Source organism: Ptychodera flava, chromosome 9, assembly GCF_041260155.1.
Source record: "Ptychodera flava strain L36383 chromosome 9, AS_Pfla_20210202, whole genome shotgun sequence".
Lineage (NCBI taxonomy): Eukaryota > Metazoa > Hemichordata > Enteropneusta > Ptychoderidae > Ptychodera > Ptychodera flava.
Window position 1 is genome coordinate 4,256,706 of NC_091936.1, and position 14,977 is coordinate 4,271,682.

At 36.9% G+C, this 14,977-nt stretch overlaps 1 protein-coding gene across 3 annotated transcripts in view; it reads left to right on the plus strand.

Annotated features, from left to right (window-relative positions):
* Nucleotides 1-14,490, plus strand: part of LOC139139802 (transient receptor potential cation channel subfamily M member-like 2) — a 31,509-nt gene extending 17,019 nt beyond the window's left edge. For 2 of the 3 annotated variants that reach the window (XM_070708732.1, XM_070708734.1), the window contains exons 11-17: nucleotides 1,385-1,528; nucleotides 2,466-2,702; nucleotides 4,065-4,248; nucleotides 5,824-5,920; nucleotides 10,742-11,037; nucleotides 12,183-12,275; nucleotides 13,588-14,490. In XM_070708732.1, the coding sequence (XP_070564833.1) occupies nucleotides 1,385-1,528; nucleotides 2,466-2,702; nucleotides 4,065-4,248; nucleotides 5,824-5,920; nucleotides 10,742-11,037; nucleotides 12,183-12,275; nucleotides 13,588-13,652 (1,116 nt within the window). In that variant the 3' untranslated portion in view covers nucleotides 13,653-14,490. The remainder of the gene's footprint in view (nucleotides 1-1,384; nucleotides 1,529-2,465; nucleotides 2,703-4,064; nucleotides 4,249-5,823; nucleotides 5,921-10,741; nucleotides 11,038-12,182; nucleotides 12,276-13,587) is intronic. The other variant, XM_070708735.1, reaches the window with a different exon arrangement.
* Nucleotides 14,491-14,977: the final 487 nt, after the last annotated feature.

Here is a 14,977-nt window from a genome sequence, read left to right on the forward strand (position 1 = left end):
AACACTGCTGGTGGACAGAATTGTCCCCGAGGTTATCGTTCGCCCAGTTAAAGCGATGAAATTCGTTTCTTCGCTTCGATGTAGTGTGTATGTGCGATGTATGATAGTGAGCATGCGTGCGTGAGTGCTTCACGAACTCTACAACGTGTTGAGCGGTCTCAGTCAGAAAAATGTAACAACTTAGCCGGCTATTGAACCACTCTTTTTTGGGAGTGGAGATTTAGCCGACTGGTTCTGTCTCTGGCCTCTCAGCTAGGCGACTGATGCCGTATGTTGTGGGTTCGAATCCGATTGAAAACTATCCGTATATATTATATAAGCCATATGTGACCACTCCATTAACACATCACGAGCACTCGATTTTGGCACTGAACTCTCACAATCCAGTTCGCCATGTCGCCACTGTAGAAGTAATGATCGAACTCTCAGATCAAATATCTGTCGTTTGACCCACTTTGAATGATGCCCTGTGAAGCTATCTCTCTTAATGTCATATGAAGTCTTAAAATTTATCTTTTTTCGTACGCTCGGTGGTTGTTCAATTAACGTCACACCCCAACCGTCTCTCGGTATTCATTCTCATGCTTGGCATTCGGCGTGGTAGCTTGACTTGATGACTCTACCAATCCGACACAAAGTCAAGCCGAGTTGGCAGTAACTTGCTACCTTTAATGAGCGACTCGCTGATGATAATTGACCACATAAATTTGGCCGAGTCGTCTAGGTTCAGAGGTGAAGCTAAAATGTGGTTGCCCGGCGTGGTTATCAGTTTAACCATACAGTTGAAAGGTTCGTCAGCGCTCATAATACTGTTCTACCATGTCAGTTGGCATAGTTTATACTAATTAGTCTACGGTAACAGAAAAAAATTATCTGTCACTAACAATTACAGATGACGATATTAAAAACTGCCGAGATTGCGAGAAACTAAATTTTAAGATGTATGGTTACTTTTCATTAGTGATAACTTCATGTAGCTATAGGCTACCATTCGAAATTTGCCAGACAAGTTATATTTGATTTACGACTTATCAGTCATCAGTCCTGGTGTGGAGATATGTCAAAGTGATATGTAAGAGTGATGAAAACTGCGGTTTTTAACATACATGTAGATAGAGGTGACGGGGAGTTGGAGTTGGCCACGTTCTCTTTATGTACACACAAATATTGTATTGGACATGCCATGTATAGCTGTGTCAAGTATGACCAGTGCCCATGAGGTGAGTTTTCGAGTGTTACAGAGTGGAAAAGAAGATCTACCATGATAATATACAATAATTATTTTATTTAAAATATCCATATTTAAACAATCGGTCAAATGAGACGGCATATCAATTAAATTAATTATGAAACATTGAATTATCCTATTTTTTATATTTTCCAGCTAGTGTACTTGTTTATTATCGTGTCGGTTAGTAACTTTCTTATGACACACTTCCATCATGTGGAAAACTGGAGGCACGTCAGTTTAAATGAAAAGATTGCCTTTTTGATGATGGTCGGCATGACTGTGGAAGAGGTACGACAGGTAATTACACCCAAAATTGACTTTTAATGACCGTGCATCTATGAAACGTTTTTTATTCAAATAGATCCATTGTAAGCAGGCCATTTGATACCTTCATCTTGGTTTTGTGTGAGTCAACTTTCCGGAGAGCTGTCTAAGGAATATGAGCCTTACCCATGTTACATGTTGGGTACCAAGTTAGATCATCTTGACGTAGTAATAAAATAACTCTACCGAGAAATATAAACCACTATTATACACCTGCGTCTGTAACCTATGGAGTTTTGTCGTACAGTAAATTTCGGTATCAGAAGACGCAGAGTCCAATAACTTTGACACGGAGTACAATAGCTTTAGGTGTTATTGGAAGCTATTTGACGTTTGACCTCAAAACACCTTTACGTCAACACGGGGAAATTATGCTACTGACCTACAATTTCTACCGCGTGCATTGCGCTGCGCGGGTTGAAATTTCGTTCTGTACGCTTAGCGGACCGGGACACGCTGAACGCGTCTCAAGTCTGCTCGCGACCGCTCAGTGCAGTGCGCGACGGGAATCAAAAAAACGCTTCAATTTTGATTTTCCCCCGGTAACATTGGACTAATAAAGGTGTATAATAAGAAGGTTATTCACAAAATACCGGGATTTATGTCCTCGTACATCGTACGCTACGGTATTGTCCTCCACGCTACGCGTCTTTGATAATACCTCTGATGCACGATATACCCTGACATAAATCCCGGTATTTTGTGAATAACCTTATAATATTCAAGGCATCAAATATAAGACTTCTCAAATCCTACAAACTTGTGAAGTGACACCCTATTTTTTTGTTGTAAAAGAGAATAATGTAAAACTTTTCAAAGCAAACTCTTATCAAGTTGATTGCAAAGTATACGGTGTTCACCATTTTCGAAGTACCTATTGCCTGAAAATTGTGTGCTGTTTGTGTTTCAGTTTCTGTACTCATGCTTATACAGTAGTCACCTTTCAAAGTGGAATACCGTTGACTGGACAATAATATCTCTCTACGCTTTGGGCGTCATCTTACGGTTTACCCTTGATGCTGATCATCTTCATTGGACAAAATTTGTGTTTTGTTTGGCTCTTATAGCCATGTATACCCGTTTAATTCAGTTTTCCGCCATTCATCGTTACATGGGCAAGAAAGTTAGTATGATACAGATGATGCTGGTAAGTTTTATCTGTTCTCCCTTTCTACAGGTATCAAACAAAAAAATAGTATCGCAAACAGGCAGCGCAAAACACTGAATCAAAAGATATATCCAAGCCATTGAAAAGTCTGTTACAGGACACAAAATACTATGAACATAGAATGGATACACTTCAGGGTCTCAGAAAAAGCTAGTTCTTCATTCGTCAGTATCTAGTATACTGAAAACACCCAGTGCTATGTAGCTCTGAAAGCGATTGTCCTTGTCTGCAGCTCCACAGTGACACCCCGAGTTTGTACAATTACTTGAGTGCCTTATACTACCGATATCACTGTCCGTTCATCTATCAGATAAATAGCGTTCTACGAATCCTTATCCACTGACAATTTTGGAGCTATGGATAACAGCACGTGCCCTTCCCTCGTTTTGTTCAATGTACGCGTTCACCAAATCTTGCAATTGTCGTCAGCTTCCCCAATGGGTATATCTTTATGGACTATTTTAATACTGAAAGCGTTTGTTATTGATAGTACGTCATTGACAGTGATGACAACTGACTGAACGCAATAGCGTTGCCTATTTTATTAGAATGAGATGTCAACAACGTCAATTAGACCTTGTTCGTTGCTGTCCTCTTTTGTTGTTTGGGACTAAAACCTCTCTACATCTAGTTGTTATGAGTTTGTCGCAAAACCGAAATCAACACAGCTCGCAACGTAGTTTCTTTGCAGAGTGTAAAGGGAGATTTTTGTGCGTTTCGAAAGACTTTTGGATGACCAACTTAAAAAACAATGATCATAAGCTGGACGCTCTTTGGAACCTCAGAGTCTACTTTTTATATATATATCTTGAAGAGTAACAGTATTGAGAGACATAAAGACAAATGAGTGTACAATTAGTGTAAATTTTTTGCATGTTTGAATCAAAACATGGTAAAATTCAAGCACAGTTTTGTAAAAGTACTTATATAGGCCAGCAGAAACGCTAAACAGACCTTTAATCCGAGAGTGTTAAAAGTGGCTATTTTACACAATTAAAACGTCTTTGTTGTTGTAGAGTTTAAGCTGCACTGACTTTAACAGCAGTCATTCGTCCAGCGTTTCCTAACATACCGGTATAATAGTATTTCAACTGCCATAATTGCACTATCATCTTGATCTTACGCGCTCTCTAAATGACATGATGAGGTATCTCAAGATTAATGTAAATGCAACACTCAGTGTATAGTTAATGATATTTCTGTTCGTTAATTCAATCGTTATCTTCATTTAATGGGCGTACTGAACTATGCCAAGATATGCAAGAGATTGACATGACCTTCTCCCTTAGGTTACCGAATATTTGCAGGCTAAAATACAAATATGTAATATCCCACGTATAGGTTCCTGATCTTCCGCCTTTCATATTCATATTTTGTGTCTTCGTCGTTGGATTTGGGGTAACATACCACGCGTTCCTGTATCCAAATGAGGCAATATCCTTGAAAAGTTCACTGGAAATGCTGGGACTCTCGTATTGGCAATTGTATGGAGAAATACAATTGGAGGAGATTACAGATGTTGAAGGTTAGTGAAGCATCATTGATTTTCCAAACCTTTTATCAACTAAAAATTCAGAGGCTTTCAAATCCTTGGCATTTTCAGGCCAACCGAATTTTTATGTCGAAATCAAAGAAGCAATTCTGAAATATCGTTATATTTCTTTCCATGATTGCCGTTTTAGAGTTGGCATATCCAGCATCGGATTTTACATGTAACGCCGTGCAATACGCGGCCAGCTTATATTTGATGATGATATTAGAGAACTAAACTCGTATTGTCTCGAAATCCAGCACCATATGCATTGTTCGCATAAAATAAGTGAGAAGATGCAAAGACCATCGCTTTACAATATGCTTGGAATAAATCGAATATCGAAACTTAGTGTAGAACAGAAAGTTTCATTTGTCAATTTTTCATTTTTAATGTTGACCTTGACCTTGCGTCACAAGTCGGACGGCTATGCCAAACATAATAAGCTTTATTCAGTCAGGCATATTTAATTATACAAACGAGTAAATCTGCTTTGTTTCCGAAAAGGATATGATACATGGTCACCATGCCCCTCCTATCCCAATAGAGATGTTATGGATTTGCGTGTGACAGAGTGGACAAAGTTTCGGGGTACCTACTTTAAGCTAGATGTGTTCCTTATTCAGAATAAAATAATTAATTGATGGGGGTTAATAAACTCGTAATTGATTTGCAGCTACAGCTCGATGTCTTGTCTTGCTTTATTTTTTCACTTTTCCCGGGATCAAGAATTGCCTTTCTGTAACTATCATCGACGTACAGCTTTTGATCCATAGAGGTCCTTGTGCCAGACTTTCAGATCAGCCTCAGCAAAGACACTACCGTTCTACGGCAGGAAGAAGTGCACTTTTTAGACGTCAGCTATTAAGAAAACCGTCGACAATATAGGCGCGGGCGGATGTTTTGTCTAAAATGTATCAGTCTAAGTGAGACGGGACCATCACTAAAAATATAAACATGGTCGGGTCAAAACCAATATCGGAAATCGCATATCCGAAATAAGGGGCTGTGTATCAAATTGCAATATTCGATTTTGTTGCAAGCATAAGACAGAACACCAGAGCAACTACTCCATGCGCAATATTGCTAGTCAACATTAGTAAACATCAATTGTAGCCGATTCCACACAAATGATTTCTCTTTCCAAACTAGAAAATTCCTGGCCGCAAAATGTATCGCGCACCTCGCACAATTTAAAGTTTCGAATTCTTTCACAAATTCGCAGAGTTTATGTAAAAATTGCTTGAAAACGTCATTTCCTTAGGTCTGAAATCCGTAACAAAATGCAATTTAGACATAATTTATCATGTTTTTCTCTGATTTGCACATCGAAATATTTTATGGTTGGCCTAAAATGCCACGGAGTCGTTCTTGTATACGGAGTATGTAGTTTTATATCCCGACATAAGTTTGAATTGCACTCTATCGGTGAGAGAGTCACGCATGTGCAGGAAAGCTATATTACCATAGCATTAGTTCTTTTGACATCTTCAGCTCATTTAGATATAATAATGGTAAATCTCCAGAGCAAATTCAAATATATTCAAGAATACTTATTTTATCTTCCAGCAACAAGGACAAACCCGTATATGCTTCAAATGCTGACAGCTGTCTATATGTTGATCTCAAACATACTGCTGTTAAACCTTTTAATTGCCGTTTTCAAGTAAGTGAACTATTAAAGTTATAGTAAGCAGATGTAGTAGGAGAACAGAGATGCGTTTTTCGATGAGGTACCGAAAAATTCAACGTGTGTAAGGTTATTAACGATTGAATTTATAATAGAAACGTATCAAACATTCGCGCCCTCGAAAGAGAACGTAACATTTGTTGCACGGACACATATGTGTAATTTGCATGGGACAAAAGTTCAAAGCGTAACTTTGGTGAGTGTTAAGTATATTGCAGCGACGATGGTAAGGTTGAAGACACTTATCAAAAACACGGCCAAACGTTGTCTATATAGAAGCCATATCCAAATCCAGAACACTGGAATAGAACAGAATGGAAGAAAATTAGAAGTCATCGTATCTGACACAGCATGTGAACACACATGGATATACCTTTTCCATAATGGTTCATCCTTAACACAAGACGCATGAAACAATCAGAACTTTTATCACATTGGATCATCAATGTGCCTTCATTAGGTTTTTACACATTTACAATATCTCATTTTACGAGGACCCTCATTACCTTCTCACCATTAAGCAATCCTAGTATTAGTGAATCTGGTCTAGCAGTGTGTTATCCCTGCCCAACATCATGCTTCATAGACTACTACAGTTTCAAACTCTTTTCTATTTAACCTTATACAAATTATTTTAGGGCTTTCCATGAGCCTTTAAACGAGGGTGGGGGTAGATAGGGGCACACTAAGTTTCTTACACCCTCCCTTCGGTGTAGCAGTGTCAAGAATGTAGACACAATCCCCAATGTTGTATATGCTTTTGGATTTACACTATATCGTATTCTTGTTTCATCATTTCCTTTCTTGACATTAAGCTTTAATATGCAGCCTCATGCACCTCAGTTCCTGTAGAAATATTGGCACATTGTACATGGAGCCTGACACAAGTAGATAAGTTGTAATTGATGACATGCTTTCGTTTTCCTCCAAAAATCATGAGCAAGTTCTATTTCAAGTGATGTCTCAGGAATGGTAGAATGAACAGGTTCAAAGTCTAAATTGTTTCAAGGTAAATGCCATGGACTTCTCCAACTGACCTGTGTCCAGGTATCCCGGACACTGCAAAATTCTGCCATATTGTTCTTTATTAATGGTACAGGATTGATCCTCTTCTCTCTGATGAGAGGTATTGGGTATATCTCCTTGGACAATAGTTTGTGAGGTTGATACACAAATTATCAATGTTTGATAGGAGGCTTTGTAGGAAGTTTTGTGTTTTCTGAGAAAAAAGTCACACGTAATGACCTTGCTTTGGGTTCCTTAGTGTGGCGTCAATTTCATTTGCTAGGCTTGTTGCTTCGTTTTAGTTAAAGCCTAGGCACACTTGGGTCTCTGAATCCATTGTCTTTTAACTCTCCTGAAAAAGTAACCTTTTCCTTCTTGGTGATTGTAGCCGTCTTACTATTTGGAGAGTCATTGCGAAAGTGACCAACTTCTCCACAACCGAACCATTCATACTATATGCTGCTGAAATGGTGATTAACTATTGGCCGACCTTGCGACTGTCAGATTTAAGTCCTTTGACTATGCAACCATGGCCTCAAAGATGGTACAAGGGAGCGTATTTTTATACTTTTGAATCTAACCTCTTCATTGGCTGTTCAAGCTTGACAATATGCCCATCTGAACTTGAGCTGAAGTCCAGCCTTCACCTTTTCGAATAACTGTATCGATTGTCAGGCAACTTTGACAGTGCGTGCATTTCAGATTACTCTTCAACTGCGGACCGTAATCACAATTTTATATTTTCGTTGTTACTGTCCGTTAACTGCGGACCGTAATCACAATTTTATATTTTCGTTGTTACTGTCCGTTAAGGTGGCTTGCTGGTAAGAAAAAATGAAATCAGGATTTTTCTGAAACTTTGTACAGATGTCAAGCTGGGATAGATATGTTAAATAGTAAAATAAAAAAATATGGTCCCCATGCAAATTTTGGAGATATGGCGTTCTCTACGTTGTCCCCCGAAAACATTTCGCTGAAATTGGTTAAAATGTTGTATTATTCGATTAACTAGTGTTATTGAATAATAAAACTGAAGTAAAGTAAAAGCAATTTGACGGATTTTATACAACACAAGTCCCTGTATTGTAATATATTAGTTTTGTGATCTACTTTTGAAAATATTCGAAAATACAGCAACGTTTCCATGAATTGTGCTTTCATAAAAAGAGCAAAGTTTGGCCAAATTTTGATATTTTCATTACAAATGTCATGATCTGAAATCTACGTTTTCTTTAAACTCTCGTAAATTAAGCCCAACAATATATAGATTTCGAATCAAGCGAAAAAAATGGGGGTCACCGCACAATTTTTTAAGATATGGGCATTTTTAATACAAAAAATGCTACACTGAAGCGCCCTCTAGCGACAGATCCCTGTTTAGTTTGATATATTCGAAACTTTTTTAATAGGTATTAAATAAAGTTTAGTTCACTTAAATACTGCAAATAATCCCACATTTGTCACACTTAAAACGGGCCTGTTACACAGAGTTTGCTATCTTGGTGTGAACTGTTTTGACAAACCAGATTTGAAAGTCGCACCGCAAAGTAATTGTATGCTATATCGCGACAAAAAGACCACTTCCGGAAAGAACGCTCGCGGAAAGAACGTTCGTACGCGTGCGCAGATACGATGCGCAGTACGAATATTCGCGTTACCCGCAAGCTACGTTAAACTGCGCACCCCATGCTTTACGGATTTGCTACCAAAAATCTCAAGATGGTCATACTGAAATCATTGCACCTGATCTTTAGCTTCCTGAATATATGATAGTCACTTGTTAGTCGCCCACAAATAGGCTTCCCAGTCTTAGCAATCTTGACAAAATTTCATTTCCGCCAGTTAATCAGAGTGATCCCAGAGGTCTTGAAACCCACGCACATGCAAGTAATAAAATCACCATTTGACCAACTTTCAAGAGTTTCTGATGTGATTAGGGGAGTTTCAAATGTATGTTGCTTCTTTAATTTTCCACTAGCCAAAACGATTTTCAAGTCTAGCAACTAAATAATGGTAACCCAATTTTTCTTCACATTGCACTGATAGTGTATAGAATTCATTCATACCCATTAAAACACCAGCATAGGTAATCCTTTAGGGCCCCGTATTAAGTAAGGTTGGTCTGCCCCTTAAATTCCCCGTATTGGCTTGTATTGACCAGTCTAATAAGTCGTTTTGTAGCAGTTCAAGCTAGATACTATGACTTTGGAAAAGCTGATATTATCAGTGCACTGGTTTCCATGGAAACCTGCATCATGAAAACAGAGACCAGTTTTGTATTTTGCTACTTCAGAATTCGTTCTTGTGGAACTTTCATATTAATCAAGGATATTTTCACTTGTATTTCGGAAAGCCGATATTTTGAGCCCAAAATAGTGAGTGCCATAGAACCAAAACAGAAAAGTGGAAATAAATTTTGCTTGTTTCAACACAAAAGATCACCATAATTGTAAAATTTGAGTATAAATTTAATCTTCTTTTAATTCTCGTTTACAAAAACTAAATTGGCTGTGCTGTTGAAACTAATGGCTTCAAAATAGACGACAGTATAGTTTACCGTGAGAGGAAAAAACCCTGATTTTGCAATGTTCGTTGCAAATAAAACCATTTACAATGACTTTTTTATAACATTTGAAACGTTCAATCTCAAAATGGTCGTCATGGAAACATAAAGCAACAGAGCAGATATCATTTTTTTTGTTTCGACCCGAAATTCCTATATTCGGTGAAAATCTTTACCAATTGTCTAGTTATTTTAACGTTTCATCTTCTTCTTGTTTTTGTTCATTGGTATTTATGAATCCCGGTAACTCGACAGTTTATATAAAACATTATTTCACGAAGATAGAGAGTAAAAGTAATTGGTAATACCAATACAAATTGCATGGATATCTTTTCATTTTAGACGCCTCATTTCACAATTTGGCCCTATCTAGGGAAGCCTTAATGCAAAATTCGCCTATTCTTGAGATGATGTTACGACAGAAAAAGGCGGTTAAGTCAGCGATTTTCTGTAAAATCGATTTATTAAAACTAATAACTAAATCTAGGGCGAAAATACAAAACTGTACAAAAATTACTGTACTTAAGTGGGATGACACAAAATTCCAAGGAGTTGAGCCCAGACAGATAGTGACGAGTGGGGAAGTAAGTCCTCTGGCGGCAGGCTTGACGTGGGTTTGAACCATACAGAGCTCATAGAGCAAAATCAAGCGTGAAGGTCTTGTTGGGAAATCCCAAGGTCTGGCGAAATCTACACCGCCCCGTATTGCCCCGTATTTACACTGAAAGGAGGCTATCCAGAGAACACTGGAAAATTCTAGACCTTCCATTGATATACTAATTACTGTTCTAAAAATATCTTCACTTGTAGTAAAAATGACATTCATAATGTTTCAGATTAATGCGGTCATTGGGAAATGACCTACATAACAATATACCATCTCCAAAACATTACTTTTTGTTGTTTTTATTTTGGATTCACGTAGAGTTATCTCTCATGCCACGACGGATTTCGTATCCTTCAAATCTTTTTCGTTTATACAAAAGTATCAAGGTAAATCGTCATTTTATTTCAAGTTCTCACAGTGGTGTAAGCCTTTTTAAGTAGGTGACATTACTTGGAGTTGTCCAAGTGCATATCTGCATTTTTCCGTCTTTGTCCTTGTGTCCGTTCAATTTATATGAGTTTCAGTGCAAATTATTCCTCATCAACATCCAGTATAATTCATTTCATTTTCTCGTTGTAAATGCTATTAATCTTGAATATTTCTGCTTTTCCTATGCCAACAGCCAAGGCTATACTGAAATAGCAAAGAAATCTTCAGAAGTTGCTGGCTACATCGAATGTTTTTTGGTTGAAGAATATCTTGCTTTTCCAATATTGCCAATACCCTTCAATGTTCTAGAATGGTTAATAATTCGTCCAATGGTATGGATTATTTACGGATTATGGGTTCGTCTTCAGGACAAGAAGCCCAACAGCCAATATTTCTGGACTCTCGGCAAAGTTATAATGTTTGGGAAAGTGTTGATGCCTACGCTAAGCGAAAGTGTTAAAACATCATTGGATGATTCATGGCCAATTGGTACGATTTTCTACTATTATTGAGCTCAGATTTGACGGAAAGAGAAGTATTTGTTATAATAATGATAATACTCAACGATTGACAGCTAATTCTGAACAAAGTCATTTTTTCACTGTGTATGTCAAACTATGACTTCTGGCAATCGTTTATTACATTTTAAGTTTGCAAGAATCAACTCAGTGACAACAAGACAAATTCAATTATTGGTATTGGACGAGGAATTATCGGGCATATAAATTGTATCATTTTCAATTGTTTTCATTTGATTTTTCGTGGTTATTTATGCATTATAGCAGATCAAAAACTCTACGCATTCGGATTTGATATAATTGGAATTGAAGAGGTAATATCCTGAATTTACCTCGTGATTTTTATACGAGTTTGAAGTTGACCATTCACGTACATCTTTCACGTACACACACGGTTATACTCTTCAGACCAAGAAAATTGAAAATTTGTTTCTCATCCTCGCCCGCGTCAATTCCGACCCGCCGCGTCAACCTTTTTTTTCTGCTCACGAGGAAATAAAAAAGCCGCAAAAATACGCGACGATAGTGCATAACACAGTGCTGTATTAAACAGGACTGTAAACAAATAACTGACTAACATTCCATTCAGAACTGTACACATATGTCACTGTTATAATAAGCTGTCAAAACTGTGCATTGCTCCACTAAAAGTCAAAGCACAGAACTATTGCTGTACAAAAATACCAAAGCAACACTGCCGTGCATTTATCTCTGTATGCATTCCTATGTTGTATTTTTTTGCACGTAATTGGTTGAAGAACAACAAAAATGAGAAGAAAATACCGCATCACAGCATCAGTTTTGCAATATGTGTAGGATGAGAAACAAACTTTTTATTTTTCTTGGTCTTATACTGCTAGTTATGTTATTCATCAACCAAATGCTTTATACACAAGCATTTACTTTGGTCAAGGCTGTTTAAATTTTCAACTCTTCGGGTTAATTGTAAAATAATACATTTCCATCTTCTTGTCCGTCAACACAATGTTTTTTGAATGTTATTGGTACAAAATTATGACATATATATATACTTGACTTTTTAATTTTCAATTATGGATCTTAGTGGTAAATCGTTAAGTTTACCTAAATACCACGTGGAATGTTTTTTAACTTCAGGCAAAAGTACATCTCGTGAAAATATCGATCGGTTTATTGATCTTACTATGAAAAACAGACGTAAATCGCAAATAGTTTTGGAAAAAACGGAAGGTAAGATGACAAGACATTCTAAGTGTACGGTTTTGCTTGCACACTCACAGTTTGTCTCAAATAAATCTCGAAGATCGTGCTCGGTGCAAGTCGCCGTAGCGTGTGTTCGAAACACTGCAAATTATTCGATTCACTTCATTATTCATGCGTTAATTTATTTTGCATACTTTTGAAACTGTTCCAATGTGACATGAATATTGAATAGCGACAACCCGATAGTTACATCTAAACTACGAAATATGCAGATTGTAAACAATCATTTTGTGACTGCTCACTTTGCATTCAAGTTGATGTATTACAGTTCGGAGTCAATAGCGCCCCCTTGTGTCGCTGTCGGTCATACTACAGATCGCAGAGTTCTCATCAGATTTATTAATATTTGCTTGATTAGTTAAAGTTGGAAATTCTCAACACGTGAACGTTCTCAATACAACGTTCTCATCATTCTCAGAGAGTTCATTCTCATTCTGGAAGACATGCTTATATTAGAATAAACCATATGAAACTCAGATCGGATGTTTGCTTCGTCTTATTTAAGAGGGAACGCATTACGGAATATCAGCTGTAGACGACTATTGCACAGTAGTAGCTGACAAATTATTTTGAGTCTTAAGGACTTTGTTTCTTTCTATATTGAGGCAGAAAATGTCTATTTGAGAATCATCGCTTAAATAACACGCCTTGAAACGGAAGGCAAATAATAAGAAATTTTCGATCTTGAATTTCAACATAGCTAAATTATTTGAAAAGCTAATCAAGTCATGTATAGTTACCCATGATAATTATTAGGATTATCGCCTAGTAACAGCCGCGCCGTAGTATAGTAGAAGCCATAGCTGAATATCGGAAGTTTACTTCTGAGGACACGTCCTAATTGCGTCAACTCGGCTATTTCCCATGAAAAACTCATTGTGTAAATTGGTATTTTGCAACACTCTAAAAAATTACAAAAAAATTACTCCCATAACATGGAACGCGTTCCCAAAACACTGCAGTAATTTGTTATTGCCTTTTTAGCAGCTCCGGAGTTTAAAGCACTATCTATGAATTTATCCAGCTTAGGATGTGCACTGTATGGGGACTAGTAATTTCCTTGCCACAACTGCATGATCTATTCTATCAAAGGACAAAACATTTTTTTCTGATTATGCTACTTTTAAGATTCAACATTTCTCAGAACACGATGTACATCTCGGTTGCTACCCTATGCAGCTATTTAACTGACGGTCGTTACATAAGACATGCTAAAAATTCAAAATATTGATTTATTAATTAATATTTTATTATTAAATACTGAATGTTCTATTTTTAGAGTTGGATCAGACTTTACCAGACACGCAAACCATGGTGAGGGTAAGCAAGATAACAAGCTTATAAACAGTAAGAAGAAATAAATTGGCCTCTACTGTACCTGTGTGGATGGACACAAACATGTGGGAGCTGGTAGAAAGATGGAAGTACAAATTAACAAATTCATGTATGGGACATTTATAAACGCAAGACGTACAAAATATAGATAACAAAATATAGATTAAGTAGTATTGCTATTTATTATGAAAGCATTGTTAATTTTGTCCCTTCAGTAAATCTTGTTTAGAATCTTGTATAGATTATATTACTATTCGTTTGAAATTTTATTTCACTGGAATCGCATGTCAGACAGATAGGGTATTCTTTGTCGATATTGTAGCAGGCAATTATAGCTCTTTCTCAACAATATTATAAGGATAGGTTTTTACCTGCTTGGTGTAGCAAAAGAACATTTTTATTTATTTCCCCATAGAGTTAACACAGGGATGACAGCCATTTTGAAATTTAAATATCTGTAGATGTTCAGAGTTTTGTTTTTCTAGTATCATATTTTGCACAATGACCCATGATTCTTATTCTAAATTGAAAAAAAGAATATCCTTTACAGTTCCAGTCATTGTACCACCAATCCAATGTCAACAAATGAGACTGAAAACTTGAGTTAAAGCAATTACACACCAAATGAATATCACAAATCATACATATTTACTCAGATATGAATGGGAGATTAATATTCTTTTCTTTATCATGAAATAATCTGATCAGATGGCATACAAAATGACATTGGCATTCACCAGTTGTTTTGTTTTCTAGTAAAATCTATGACAAAATATTTAACTTTATTAGACATATATCTATTAATAAAGTATTGCATCTATTAATAAAGTGTTACTGCTTTATGAGATTTATTTGTTTATTGATTTCAATCTCTTTTGTAGACTTGACAATCGTCATCACGTTTATTGTAACACTGGCAGCATTGCATTTATAGCACAGCCTTGCAGTTGGGGAGTGCAGCAGCAGAATACAAGTACACATTCATGTGCGGTCAGCTCCACACAGAGTGACCAAGATTCATGCTACTGAGAAGAGGTTTCTGCTTCTTAGATAGATACCCATTCAAAAATGCTGCCACTGAGTGCTGGTCTACCACCAAAGGGTACATCACAGCAAATTGTTTTAGTCTTCCTGGAAGCAATTTTTTTCCTACCCTTCTGCAAAGACATTTTTCCCAGCATTTTACCGGCAACAATTTTTTTTCGAAAATCCTCCAGCCCCCTCCCCAGAAATCAAATTGGCCATCCCTTAAAGCCTAATAGCTGCAAATGTGTAATAAACAGATCTCAAAATATCCAAGGGTTTTCTTTGAATAAGAAAGTAGACCCATTCAA